Genomic DNA, 15,177 nt, shown 5'->3' with positions numbered 1-15,177 from the left:
GGAGCCAGTTTTGTTTGTTCAAGCCAGGTAATATGCTATTACAGACTTTCTTCCAAACAGACAGAGCTACACAAATCATTGAAGTTAACCTCTGTATCAGCAGATGTTCACATGCACTGTTTTATTTGCAATAACAGATTAGGTTCTTCAGATTACATTTGAAACTAGACGGACACAGAAAATGAGCTTACTGTAAGTCCTGGCCAAGGTGTCCCATGCTAGGGAACTAGCTGCCATAGAGAAAAGCACACCATTTTCTTGGTATTTTTCCTAGAGGCAGTGACATTCCTCTTTCTTCCTCTGTGTAAGTACTATTGTCTCTACAACTGGGGTATTATTTGTAACAGTGAGACTGACTGCTTGGCATCTGCATGTGTAGATATGCTTCTGGAATTGGTATGCTCAAGAATTAAAGCCAGAGCTCCACAGTTTCACAGTGAAATGCTGTCTTGCAACTAGACATAAGCTTAAATCCAGAAAGCCTGGATACATCTTAAAGCTGAGCTACGTTTCCACTGACTTCTGTAAGATTTACATCCCAATGTTCAATACTTTATTTCTCTCCTCTCTCACTCCATCGCTCCTGCTTTTTTAATTTATTGGTTTGAAACAGATGTTTGCTTAGACAGAGCTGTAGAAGAACAGACAACAGAAACTCCATGATTAAGCATCAACAAACTAAGCTTAATTCTGCTTAGTCAAAGCTACAGGTTAGTTACGATGCTACACATGTCCTTAGGGTCCAACTTCTTCCACTTCCCTAAGTCACCAGAAATCGAAATGTCTCATCAACCTGTTAAACCCCCCAAAACAGGAGCTGTAACAGTCTATGACTGCTAAATATCTCTGAATAGCGTGGGTCAAAAGAATTTAATTCTAAAAACAAAGCAGTATCTATACCAGTAGTTCTCTATGTCCCTTCACATCACACTCACCTAAGAGGCATACTGTGCATTTCACTTACTGATTCTCATATCATATTTATCAGTGTGAACAGAAACAACATTGTGAAGGAATAACAAACGTTTCCAGCTGGGACTAATGAAGACAAAGTAGCAAAGCTCAATACAGGACACACAAATGCTATATCCTTCATATTCTCACAAATCCCTAAAACAAGGCAGAGAAGGAACTCAGGAGGTTATGTAGGACAGCACTTGCCTCAAGGCAGGATCTACTTCCACTTCTACATCAGAGAAGTCAGCCTGGAAGTATTATGACATTTCTGTAACTGGAGATCAATAGGGTAGACCTTCTACTCTGCAGCTTACATGCCTCACTGATAGAAAGGGAGGTTGTTTTGCTGGGTTGTTGTTGTTGTTAATGCCTATCCTAAATTTCCCTTGATAAGGCTTAAACCCACTATTTCTCCTAGCCCTTTACAGCTTCACGTATGTACTGTTAGACTTAGGTTTTCAATTGTTCACTCTGATGTGCAATTCCTACTTTTCCAGGAGTTCAGCGTTAGTAAATAAATTTAAAATTTTCTTAAAAAAAAAGAAAATAAAGGAAAATCAAGTGTTGATAGCACAAAGTTTTGTAAACACACTGCACAGGTGCACATTGTACCGTTTCTTCAAGTCCTGCAAAAAATTCAGTTTCCGTTTACGACAATGGAAACGCCCCAGTTTTAAAAAACAAAAACACCCACAATTAAAAAGTATAACCCAATGAAACTTTTTCATTTCCAACACCTGAATTACATTTAAAAAAAATATTTCTGCAAGGACATCCAAACCATTTTTATGGCTCTAAACATTAATAGTCATATCTTTAAAACAATTTGAAGTTTACTAAACAATTTAAGAATTTAACCTTGGCCAAAGACAGGAGGGTTTTAAAATTGAGTAAGAAGCTTCAACTAGAACTTCTTGTTTGCCATACTATTCAAACAAAAATAAGGGTTGGACACACGAGTGTGAAAAGTTTAAAGATTAGGGATTGCATTACATTCCTTTCAATAGTGACAAAAATGCATAGGAATATATTGGAGGCAAGTCTCACACCTTCTGTTATAATCACCATTCTTTTATAATTAGCTGTCTTCAAGCTTTTTTCCTGTGATCTTAAATGCTGCAGGATTTTAAAAATGTACCTTTGCTTGCTGCTGGGTTAGCATTCAATAGGAATGGTTATTGTTCATTGCTAACATCAGTTCGTGCCTGAAGAGGTAGGGATTTGTAGTGTTTAATGTATAAGGCTGTGCAACATTTCAGAAATCAGCAGATTTGTCACATTAACTTCTTAAAAATACTTAACATAGTTTCCAAAGACTATTCAAGCACCTCAAGCTTTCACAGTCAAAAATATCACATGCCTAACTTAAAGGCACTTCAGCATCAACATGCTGGTAAACTCTTTCACAGCAACTATTATTTCAAACTAGAAGTGCATTTAAGACATAAAATAAGCAGGTTACCTGTGCTGAGTATGTCTTTCTGATCTGGAGGAACTGAATGGCATGCAAGCTGTATTTATAAACTGATTGAAAATAAGAAGTTATTTTTAATATAAGTTTTATAAATTTGACATTAAGCAATAAAGTTCAATATGTAAATTCCAAAACTAAAGAGGACAACTGGGCAGATACTAGTGGTGCGAGAGCACACAGCGAAGTGACAGAAATGGCCTATTTCCTACTGATAGCGGTTTCAGCAGGGCCACATATGGCCGGCCTAATGACATAACATGCTGCCAGGTCACATGGACCCCAGGGATGAGAAGTGACACTCACAGGTCCCAGCGAGGATACTTTACAGGGCTCAGCACAAGTTGTTCCCTTTTCTTCTGTCTCTGCTTCAATACAGAGCAGTACGGTGTCCTCCAAACATCTCCCACCAAAGCAAAGGCTAGATAGGAAACAGTTGAAGAGTATTTACTCTGAAAAGTCAATTCTTTTATGTGTGAATGTACAACTGTATCCATATAATTTTTGTCAATACAAACACAGAAATCAAGATTCAGTGGAAAGGCTAACTTACATGACACCAGGCACTCAGCAGCTTCAAATTCAAAATTACAAATGTGGTTTGTTACTCTTCCACATGGACTTTTTTTCACTGATATCTTTAGTCTTCCAGTTGGAATAAAAGGAATAAAATATGCAAGTAAACTTGCAGGCTACAGGCAACAGTAGCCTTAGACACATTAAGGTCAAAAGAGACTCACCACCAAAAACATGAAAGTGACAGAACAGAACTAATTAAATTAATCCAAGATATATGCGACTGTTGCATCTTCTAGAACACAGGTAGGAATCAGCTGTTAATATTCTGTTTAACATATCCGGTTGGTTAGAACTGCCAAGAACTTGCAAATGTTTGGTTTGTTTAGTTCTGTTAAGTAGAGGGAAATGACCTAATTTTTCTGATATAAATTTTGCAGGCCAGTTACTCTAAAGTGCATTTGTATGAATAAAAACTACTTACCCAGAGGGACATTTGAAAAGGCATTTCAGACAAAAGAAGCCTTAGTGTCAAATATTTTAGTCATTAAAACACAGAACAGCTGCATGTTCTCAGTGAGGTAGCGTCTGGAGCAAGAAAGCAAGTTTGAAAATGTGTATGTCAATGAACTTCATTTTTTGCAATTATGATGTATAAAGATAGTGTAAAAATAAATTATAGCACTGATAAGCGCAGCTGTAATGTCTGTTAGAATAATCTACTTCTGAACAGTTTGAAATATGTCTCCATCTAAGTCTCTTATACATTACACATATCTGGCAGTTTTTCTCTGAGGGACGATTCACTACCGAAACATGGTAGTTACTTTTTAGTTTGTTAGGACAGTGGAAGAGAATTTGCCCCTGAAAATATACTTCTGCACAGATTTTCCAGCAGCTGTAACAGTGCCACATTTAGTAACGGGGCAACTCTGAGTGCATCTATAAAAGCTGCAATGTATCGTGCCTCCACACCACAAAAGTTAGAAGCGCAATACCATCATGTTCCCAACAGAATAGCAAAAGTCTGCAAGTCACACTTGTCTAAACACAAGTTTAACATCTTTTTCACACCTGTCTCTGCTGATGCAGTGGCGTGCAAAAAACCCCATTCAGTTGTACGCTCCAGCATCCTGGCTGTTTTTTCAATGCAACTTTAGTTGATTCAAAGCAGTTTATGCAGAAGAGCACTGCAGGAAAGTCAGTAGCCATTCCAAGGCCTTCTTTTGAATGTGTCAGATTACCACCTCAAGCGTGGTTAGATTTCCAACACAGTGAAGAGCTATCTGTAAATACATCCTACACACACTAAGACGACTGAGAAAATATGATCAGTAGCTGGTTACATACAGCACAGCCACTCCAACTAGTGGAAAAACAGACTGTTAAAAAAAACAAACAAAAAGTATTATTGCCTAAAAGCAACAGTACACACCCAGTATTATCACCACCTCCAAATTTATGAGCACAGCACTGGAGATAACCAACTGTGCATCAAATCCACTTCCCTGAATTTTAAAACAACAATGTAACAGGAATTTTGCCAGTACTTTCCACAGAGCATCTTCTCTACCGAAATGAAGATGATCCATAGATGCATCAGATTTGCTCAAAATCCAACAGCATGCTTATGGACTTTAATTAACAATAAGGATCAGCTGTGGATGTAGCACAGGAAGAGCTTAAAGAACTGTGCCAACATAGAAAACCTTTCAATAACATTAAATCTGTTTGCGGTACAGCACCCTCAAAGCACAACGAATGAGCAGCTACTGGAATCCCTGTCCAGCAGTAACAGAACAAAGCCTGGAGGCATGATGAAATCCTATTTGCAACATGATTTTCAAAGTGCTTCCACATGTTTTGTAATATCTGAAAAAGGATAAATCTATGCTAGCACACTGCAAACACCCCAACTCTGGGCAAAATATAAATGCCCAAAGGCAAGAAGTTAACACACACACAAACTTAACACTACTTTAAGAGAGTGACATATCTTTCACCCATCAAACTTTCATGATTTTTCTCTTTTACAAGGGAAACAGAGAGCAAATGTTACCTACTCTGCATTTGCACTAGTCTCCTCTCTCCAAAAAAATGTGTCTTACCTAAATAAAATAGCAAGCATTAGAAGAAACAAAGCCCTCAATATGGCTGCTACTTCATTAGTTTCACATATTTTACTTTCATACAGAAAACCTTAAAGACTGCTGTAGAGACATTTGTTAACAATTCTCAGGTCTTCACCTGCTGTAAAGGTAAAATCTTTGTCCTCCCTGCAAAAGCCAGACTCCAGTCTTTCTACTCAGCTACGCTTTGAGCTCCAAAGAACTACAGCCGATGATTTTTAGAGAGTGGGCAAGGCAGACCATAAAGAATAAGGATAGACTAACCACCCCCTCCCCCAAAAACATATTAAACTGTGGTTGAGCAGCTATACTACAGGCAATGGGCCACTCTGGAATTCCCATTTAGGAACTTTAAGAAAATGAAGGTATTTTCACCATGTTTCAGATTTGAATGCATTCCTATCCATTAACTATATTTCCCAAAATATCTCAGTTTATTCTGCTCCATTGAGGAGCATCAGGAAGAAAAGTTACCCCATCAGATATTTAAGGACATAGGCAACAGCATACTTTTCCTGGAATGTATGAATTTCCGAATAATACCCAAGAACGGCGTTGACAGGATACTCTCCTTCAATAGCACAAAGTTCTATTCTTTTTGCGAGCAAAATATAGTACCACCCACTAAACCGATGACTCTACATCTGGTTTATCTCGTTCACTCACAATGGCATACTTCCTGTCTGTATCTATTAAAGTCCAGTTAACACCCACTTTGCATCCCAAGCCTAACAGAAATTTCCATTACTGCCCATCCGAAGGCACAGTATTTTGGAAGATAAATTCTAATCGAATAAGCTAGAACACCTCTTAACGTCAAATTGTTCTGATTTTAAGCTTTCATCTAATTGCAAATACTTTAAAATATTAATAGTCTACCATTCTGAACAAATGCTAAAGCCCTGATAGAATTAAATCTGGCCAGGGATGTCAAGGGCAACAAGAAAAGATTCTATAGGTACATCAGGGATAAAAGGAAGACAAGGGAAAACGTGGGCCCTCTCCGGAACAAAATGGGAGACCTGGTTACACGGGACATGGAGAAGGCGGAGGTACTCAATGACTTTTTTGCCTCGGTCTTCACCGGCAAGTGCCCGAGCCTCACTGCTCAAGCCTCAGAAGGCAAAGGCGGGGACTGGGAGAATGAAGAGCCGCCCACTGTGGGAGAACATCAGGTTCAAGACCATCTGAGGCACTTGAAGGTGCACAAGTCCATGGGACCTGATGAGATCCATCTGTGGGTCCTGAGGGAACTGGCGGATGAAGTTGCTAAGCCACTATCCATCGTACTTGAGAAGTCGCAGCAGTCCGGTGAAGTTCCCACTGACTGGAAAAGGGGAAACATAACCCCCATTTTTAAAAAGGGAAAAAAGGAAGACCCGGGGAACTACAGGCCAGTTAGTCTCACCTCTGTGCCTGGGAAGATCATGGAACAGATCCTCCTGGAAGCTATGCTAAGGCACATGGAGGACAGGGAGGTGATTCGAGACAGCCAGCATGGCTTCACCAAGGGCAAGTCCTGCCTGACTAACCTAGTGGCCTTCTATGATGGAGCAACTACATCAGTGGACACGGGAAGGCCTACACATGTTGTCTATCTGGACCTCTGTAAGGCCTTTGACACGGTCCCCCACAACATCCTTCTCTCTAAACTGGAGAGGTATGGATTTGATGGGTGGACTGTCCGGCGGGTGAGGAATTGGTTAGATGGTCGCATCCAGAGGGTAGTGGTCAACAGCTCAATGTCCAGATGGAGGTTGGTGGCAAGTGGCCTCCCGCAGGCATCCATATTGGGACTGGTACTGTTCAGTATCTTCATCAATGCCATAGACAGTGGGATCGAGTGCACCCTCAGCAAGTTTGCAGATGACACCAAGCTGAGTGGTGCGGTCGACACGCCAGAGGGACGGGATGCCATCCAGAGGGACCTGGACAAGCTCAAAAAGCGGGCCCGTGTGAACCTCATGAGGTTTAACAAGGCCAAGTGCAAGGTCCTGCACCTGGGTCGGGGCAACCCCCGGTATCTATACAGGCTGGGGGATGAAGGGATTGAGAGCAGCCCTGCTGAGAAGGACTTGGGGGTACTGGTGGATGAAAAGCTGGACATGAGCCAGCAATGTGCGCTCGCAGCCCAGAAGGCCAGTCGTATCCTGGGCTGCATCAAAAGAAGCGTGGCCAGCAGGTCGAGGGAGGTGATTTGCCCCTCTACTCTGCTCTGGTGAGACCCCACCTGGAGTACTGCGTCCAGCTCTGGAGCCCTCAACACAAGAAAGACACGGACCTGTTGGAGCAGGTCCAGAGGGGGGTCACAAAAATGATCAGGGGGATGGAACACCTCTCCTATGAGGAAAGGCTGAGAGAGTTGGGGTTGTTCAGCCTAGAGAAGAGAAGGCTTCGGGGAGGCCTTCTTGCAGCCTATCAGTACTTAAAGGGGGCTTATAAAAAAGATGGCGGCAAACTTTTTAGCAGGGCCTGTTGCGACAGGACAAGGGGGAATGGCTTTAAACTAAAGGGGGGTAGATTTAGGCTAGATATAAGGAAGAAATTTTTTACACTGAGGGTGGTGAAACACTGGCACAGGTTGCCCAGAGAGGTGGTGGATGCCCCATCCCTGGAAACATTCAAGGTCAGGTTGGACGGGGCTCTGAGCAACCTGATCTAGTTGAAGATGTCCCTGCCCACAGCAGAGGGGTTGGACTAGATGACCTTTAGAGGTCCCTTCCAACCCAAACTATTCTATGATTCTAAATCAATATATGTATGTAAAGATGCGTTTACTTCAGAGTATTTTTTCCAATGAAATTAATTCAGTGAATCCCAATATAAAGCCAGCGAATAAGGGTAAACAAGTGCCATTATGACAAGATGCAAAGACTTGTCCATTTCTACGCCTCTTCAGCACAGAATAGCCCAAAACCTTTTTTGACTTTGGGTACGTGTGCCCAGAATAGATGAATGCTTCATTTAAATACAGGAAGCATTTGTCATAAGTGCAAGTCCTGACAGAGTTAAAAAAAGTCAGTCTTTAAACAGCAAGAAGTAGTTCACACCCGTTGTGTTCCATAAAGGATTGAAAAAGTTGGGGTAAAACTAAATGTCTAGAAATTGAGCATTTTGCTTTTCAACCTGTGTAATGGCTAAATTATTAAAAAATAATGATCCTTAAGCTAACAGATCTGTTCTCTCCTAGACAGTGTTAAAATTTAAGTTTGAGCTTCCACAGAGCAGTTACTCACTTTCAAAGCTCTGGCAAAACACCATCTCAGTTTAGTATTGGATTACAGTTCCTTCCTTCTAGCAGAAAACTAACACAAGACAAATAAGCAAGCAACCATAACTAACTAGACACGTATACACTTGAGTATATGTAAAAGTACTGATAAGCAACTATAGTAGGATAAAGTAGGGCATGAACCTAGCGTGAAAGTTCTCAAATTTATTGTATATCTGCACATACCCACAGCTTTACAAAACATGTAACAGCCAGTTTCAAGAGTTCCACCTAGCAACATTGTCTGTTTAACTATTGGACAGAATTACTTTAAGTATAATATAGATAAAAACTAATAAGGGGTCCTTAGGTGTCAGAACCGTAGACTGTTTTCCTTGTGCATAGATATTTAATCCATTAGCTTTCCGTAAGTGTCATCTGCTTACAATCTACTGTAGAGTTAGTGTGCTTTGAGGAAGAAAGCTTTTGGTTACAAGGGGAGCATATGCAACAAGACACCTTAAATTTCATATTTATTTTTATTATTATATTTCTTAAGTATTAATATTAAATATTATTCTAAAATATTAAAATAATATTGTTTCTTAAATAAAGGGGAAGGAGAAATGGTGACACAAGAGAAAATACCTATTTATAATACTCTGATAATCTGGAATGAGTTCTCAGAATTTAAAAAGGTAATTGCAGTTTCACATGCATTAATAGTCTGTAATATACACACACACAAAATTGTAGCACAGAAGACACTCTCAGAAGTTAGCAAGTGCTTATAACATCAAGCACTAGAAGGAAACTCAGGTGTTACTTTGCAATGTTTTCAATTATCAAAAGGGAGGAAGGATTCCTTTCCAAGCACAACCCACCACTTACCTTACAAGTCAAACTGTAACCGTAACTCCACTTTTAACAGAGAGAACCGAGTACCTTTCCATGCAATCCAAGAGGTCTATCATTTCTGCTCTTCCAGAAAAATGAAGACAAATATTATATTACTCCTCTGCCTAGCTACATGATCTATTTCAACTAGATAATAATGTAGGATATCTCAGACAGTGATTTTCCAAGGCATTTGTTACATGAGTCATCTGGCTTTAACAAAAAAGCCACATCCTTTGCAATGAGAGCTGACTGTAAAATAGGTCAGTGTGTAATGAAGCATGCCGCTGGCTTATGCTTGCCAAAAACACCCCCAAATAATAATTCATGGCGAGAGTACCTCATGGATATCCAAAAGAAAGGCAGAAACTCTTACCTTAACAGGAAAGCTACACTTGCCAGTACGAACGCCTTCTTCATCAGTCTGCCACTGATGAGGCCTACTAGCCTCCGGGACATAGACATCTTTCTTTCTCCTAAAGCTTTGTCGTAATTTATTCATTTCTCAGATTTTCACGTCCTAGAAGAAGAAAAAAAGAATATTGCCAATAGGCATCAAAACGCACATTTAGCCACTTTGGGTCAACTACTACCATAACAAATGTCCCTGCGAAAAATCTGAGCTTCTGCAAATATGAATGGACATCCCTGCAAAAGGAAAATATTTTTGGACATAGATTCAGAGAAAGATAGATATTCACTTCAAAGGGGAAAACTCAAATCCACATTACTTGTTTAATATCTTTCCACCGCAACTGAAGCATTAGACCCAGGGATAACTATTACTCTGAGCATAAGGTTACCTAAAATAGCTGACAGAGAAGCTCTGAAGAGTGATGCGCAAGAAATCCTGCCTCCATGAATCTAAACACCTACCTAGAGCAACCAAGCAGGACACCAGTAGCACAAGCTTCCAAGGCACCCACACAAGGCAAGGATTCATAGCCCTAAGACTGCTCCTAAAATTAGGTGCTTGTGCTGTTCTTTAAGTACGAGTGACAGGTTCATGCTTTTACTGAGGGGCACAGTCCAGCCCCTGCTTAGTCTACTGGTAGAAGTTCATATGTTTAAATGACAAATGCACTGAATTGACTTCCACTGTCCTGGGTAAATCTCTAAAAAATTACGTACTCTTACCTCTTCAGAAGGGGAAGACAGTTCTGTACACTGACACTCCAAAGCCCAGAATTAGATGCTTTTTATACACTATTCTCTTAGGTATTAGTTTCTATATACTACCTAAAATACCCTTTAGACATGCTCACTTTTACTAGATTCAAACTACAATTAGACAAGAAGCTCTCAGAGAAAGTACTACTAATAAGACGACTCAATATTCAGCTACAGAAGTAAAATCACATGGGATACAATGTGGGGAACATAGAAAATATTCTGAAAGGCTTCTTGAGATATTGCTCTTCTTTCCTGAAAAAGAAACCTGCTTACAAACATGATGTCTCATTTTGATAGAAAAAAAAGACACTGCAGAATGCAAGGCAACAAAATCTAGCTGCATTATATATGCTTATTTCCCATTAGATTAACTAAGCTACAGAATATAGATGTTTATGGCTGCCAATAGGCGGCCTTTGAATGAAAGCAGCTTTAAAAGCAGTTTGAACACTATTTTAAATCCTGAAAAGATCTAGTGTTTTCCAGTTAAAACTATTTGACATAGGTGAGAAAAATCAACACATTCATGTTTGTGGTATCTGGCATTTAAGAAGCTTAAATTCAAAATGCAACAATTTCAAAGCTGAACAAAAGTCAGAAATTAAAAGCATTACAGAAAATCACTACTTCTGATCAGCCAAATTAAAAATATTAAATTGTTTTATATCTCATGAAACACTTTAGCCACTCCAAGTAACATAAAGGCGTGAGTTTTGTCACTGACTCCCCAAACCCTCCTTCAGCAACTGTTACTTTCCTCCTCAAGCTATAAGAGTCATTAGGCAAGTCAGTTCCCACTGTATCTTACGGGCATGGCATTGGCTCATTTCTCTAGAATCTTCCGTCTTTCCATAATCTATTAAAAGCAATATTGTAAAATAGGTAATAATTTAATGATATACCCATGGATAAAGAAAACACCACTATATCACCAGAACTGGGAAATTTAAGTGTGGTGATGTTAATACTTGTTGAAGTACAAATAAGCATGCTACATACGTGCACAAGTTCAATGACGAATGCAATGCTGCCTGGTCTTGTAGCATTGCGGGGCATTCTTTCAGCATAGGGGATAATTCCTGAAGTATTTCTACATTAGCAAACAACCAGACCAAACTCCACTTTTGCAGCAAACACCTGCACTCAAAGCTGCTTGATGAGCATTTGAAAGCAGGAAGGTGTGGCACTCCAAGCAATCCAAATCTCTCTTGCAAATTAAGTGAAGAGTTTAGATGTATGGCAAAGGCTAGACAACTGTCCCTGGGAGGGAGCATGTACCTAGAATAGCCACGAGCTCTAACAAACGGTGTAAAAGCAGGGATAGGAAGTTGCTCCGGGATTCTCAATCACAATTACCTAGTTTTAAAGCAGTGTTAGCTTCATTCCTTCACAGCTGCAAAATGCCTGACATAACTAGTAACAAAATATTTTCTTGAATTTACTTGGTAGGATTTAGAGATTAGAACATGTGTGCAAAATAAAAACCATGCACATTTCTTACCACTAAAGAAGTTGAAGCAGCTCCTCTACAAAAACAGTTTCTTTATTTTACAAGCTAAAAGCCATTTAAAAATCTTTGAATGTGCAAAGGCAATTCTGGAAGTTTTAAGAGGAGGTGCAAGGCTTCTATCCTCCATTAAGGATTAGAGATGCATTAGAGCAGTATTAGTTATGTATTTTGCTTTACAAACTGCAGACAGAGGAGTCTATGCATCACTGAGTCTAAAGGAACCAGAATTTCAAGGGGGGCCATTCAATCACCTTGGGCAGGTGACATGTACTGCAGCAAATCGACACATGGCACCTCAGTTCACGCGGACAGACACCCGCTCTTGTCCCTGCTGAAGACTGGCAGCACCGCAGCACAATGAGCAAAACTGCTGCTCCAGCCGCTTCGGTGCAAAGCGCAGGAGACTGGTCAGCGTGTAGCTTAAAGCCCAGCTGCCCGACCTTGCACTCGGATGGCTGAGAAACGGGCATAGATACTCCATTCTGCCAAAAAGGGCAACAGACTCTTAAACTGATACAAATAGATGCAGTAAGGCTCATCTGCCAGTATTCTGAGTATGGCCGATTAAAAAACGCTTTGTAGAAATTTCAAACCTACAAACATGTAAAAACAACCTGTGGAAAACTTCTCAAGGTAACTCTGAATCTCAAAAGTTTCAGTAAGTAACAAAATAAGAACTGAGAACAGCACGCAGCCACTGTACCACTTGTGAAATCACAGCTTAATTGCCTTATCATAACATTTGCTTACGTGAGCATTTCCTTGGACTGCTCCCAGGAAGCATTGCTTTTGCCCATGAGACCGGTACCTTATCGGAGATTTATTCCAACTAGGAATCTCAATCCACAGGGGAGGATGAGAATAAAAGTTCCTCAACTACACTTCCTATGAGAAGCTGAAGTGGCATTTTGCCCAAAAGTATTTCCTTTTCACTGAAAACCAAACCCATTTTCCTACATGTTCTAATTTTGAAGTCATGTTGGCAACAAGCGGTTTAAAAATAGCTTATTCTATTTAATAGAAATGCTGACAAATAACAAGATTAATTTCTGGTCAGGCAACCAGAGGGCTTTCTCCAACTGGCACACTTGGATTTTCTGAGATGTCAGAGTGTTTCAGGTAGGCTGCAAAATAGTTTGCCCTATAAACACCTAATTTGCTGGTAACATGCAAGTCAGCCCAATATAACTAGAATCACCATCTGATGGGAAAGTACTAAGTAAAACAATTCACGCAGGCTGCGTATTTGAGGATTCAGGAGAGAAGCACATGAATTGCTGCCATTAAGTGCTGAAATTTCTACTAATTTTGTCTGGAGCTCAGAATCCCTGCACAGGAGCTCTAGAGAAAATGAGTGAGCATTTTCTACTTGAATTCTTTGCAGTGCATTTCATATTTCCATACAAGCATAGCATGCCTGCCAACACAACAAGAGACACCAAACCTGGCTGCAACAAACTAGCAGGGTATTTTCTACTAAACTGACAGCATCACTGATACTGTAAGAAGTTTTATACTCTGTCTTGGGATTATGTAGGCTGAGAGTTATGTGTCCCTGATTTTTCTGTATTTAGCAACTGATTTTTGACCTGTAATTAGAAGTATTTTAAAAAACCCCAAGGAGAAACAAATCAAACCACCGAAGACACTATTTCCTTTTCACTTTTACAACGCCAAATCCAGCTTGGACCCAGAGAAAGGACAGCAGAGAAACAGTATTTGAAGATAAACCTGGTGAAAAGCCAAGATGTGAAACTCAAAATCTAATTAAATCACAAAACGTAGCATTATATCAGAGAAACTGGTAACAAAGGCTGAAAGCACCGAGGTCTTCTGGAGAAAAGAGGAAACAGAGCCACTTTGGGTTCTGTTACATTTCAAGGTTATCTCTACCAGAAGGCTAACTGCAGACAGCTCGAAATCTGAATGGTCATGCCCGTTGCGGGGGGCAACAACCATGACAAGAAAACCTCCACCACTTTTGCAATCCAAGAGATTACAACATTAGGATAAACATTAGACCAGTTCCCAAACCACCAAACAAGCATCTACAAAAGGCATGGAAAAGACAGAAGTTATTCACATAGTGAGTTTATAGATTTCTATTGCTGTTTATTTTTATGCAAATGGATATATTTTGGATATTTTGAATTCACAGCTCCAAAGTCAATTTAAGGAGAACTTTGACACCATTATTCTTCTGAGCACCTGAAAAGGTATCATTTTAACTCTTATCAGTTCACTAACAACTCAGGGGCAGCAGAGACAGAAACAACGTCACGGAGAAAAGCGCATGTTGAAGCACTCTTGGCTTCATTGCCTTGTGCATCATCAGGTTATGGCTGCAGAACAAATTACTGCAAGATAAACTAGCATGTTAATTCATGTCTTGTTAGCTGCTCTGCTGTAAGAATGTGTTCACTTTTACCCTTCAATGAGCACAAGCCAGCAATCTATCCTTCAGTGAGAGATGGGTAAGCTTTCACATTAACTGAAGTTAGATCAGGTGGGAGCTGATGATGATGCACATTTGAAGCTTAGCTTGCCTTGCAGGAGTTTACACATGTACCCATACCTTCAGATAAACAGTTCTTTTACATTTTGCATAAGTGTTTCTTGCATAGCAGTTGCTGCTACAAGGTGATCCAAACTACAGAATCTGCAGGGCAGAAGGACAGTATTGGTACCTGAATTGTGTTCACAAATTTAAGTAGTTAGATTTTAGGTTAGGGGTACTACAAATTTCATACTTCTAAGCAACCACTTACAGTTCCAACACTGAGGACAAAAAAAAAAAAGCACAAACCCATTTTTATTTTTCTTCTGGACTCTAGCCTTCACAAAGGTTATTTAATCTGCATTCAATTACGTGGTATCTTTTTGTTTGCAATGGAAAAGGATAAAAACTGATTTTAAGTCTTCAGCCAGTTTTTTAAAAGGATTCAGAGGGTTTGGGATTACTTTCTGTTTTCTCTCAGAATTGAATACTGTTTCCTATTTACTTTACCAATTTACAAAAAAAGAAAGTCATGGGTCAAATAAGGGCAAAGTACTCTCTGCAGCCTGCAACAAATACAGAGTAGCAAGGGCACGGGAGGGCACACACATACACACACACCCCCCGCCCGGGTGCCATCCTTCCGCTTTGTAGCACAAGAACTCCTGCAAGCGTGAACCATCAGGCATGGACCAAATTGACACATCAATAAAATTCCTAGAGGCATGCATTTCAAACAGCAGGGAAATCTAGGTTTAAGAACAATGTGTTATATAGGGATCATTCTAAAATTTACAAGTCTCCACATAAAACTAA

General features: G+C 40.0%; 1 protein-coding gene across 14 annotated transcripts in view; it reads right to left on the bottom strand.

Moving 5' to 3' along the window:
* The window catches only part of NUMB (NUMB endocytic adaptor protein), a 98,297-nt gene that overhangs the window by 28,637 nt on the left and 54,483 nt on the right, over positions 1-15,177 (bottom strand). For all 14 annotated transcript variants that reach the window (XM_076344717.1, XM_076344727.1, XM_076344722.1 and 11 more), the window contains exon 2: positions 9,558-9,701. In XM_076344717.1, the coding sequence (XP_076200832.1) occupies positions 9,558-9,683 (126 nt within the window). In that variant the 5' untranslated portion in view covers positions 9,684-9,701. The remainder of the gene's footprint in view (positions 1-9,557; positions 9,702-15,177) is intronic.

The sequence above is a fragment of the Aptenodytes patagonicus genome, chromosome 7, assembly GCF_965638725.1.
Source record: "Aptenodytes patagonicus chromosome 7, bAptPat1.pri.cur, whole genome shotgun sequence".
Taxonomy (NCBI): Eukaryota; Metazoa; Chordata; class Aves; order Sphenisciformes; family Spheniscidae; genus Aptenodytes; species Aptenodytes patagonicus.
The sequence above is the reverse complement of the archived record's forward strand: the minus strand, read 5'-3'. Positions and strand labels throughout refer to the sequence as shown.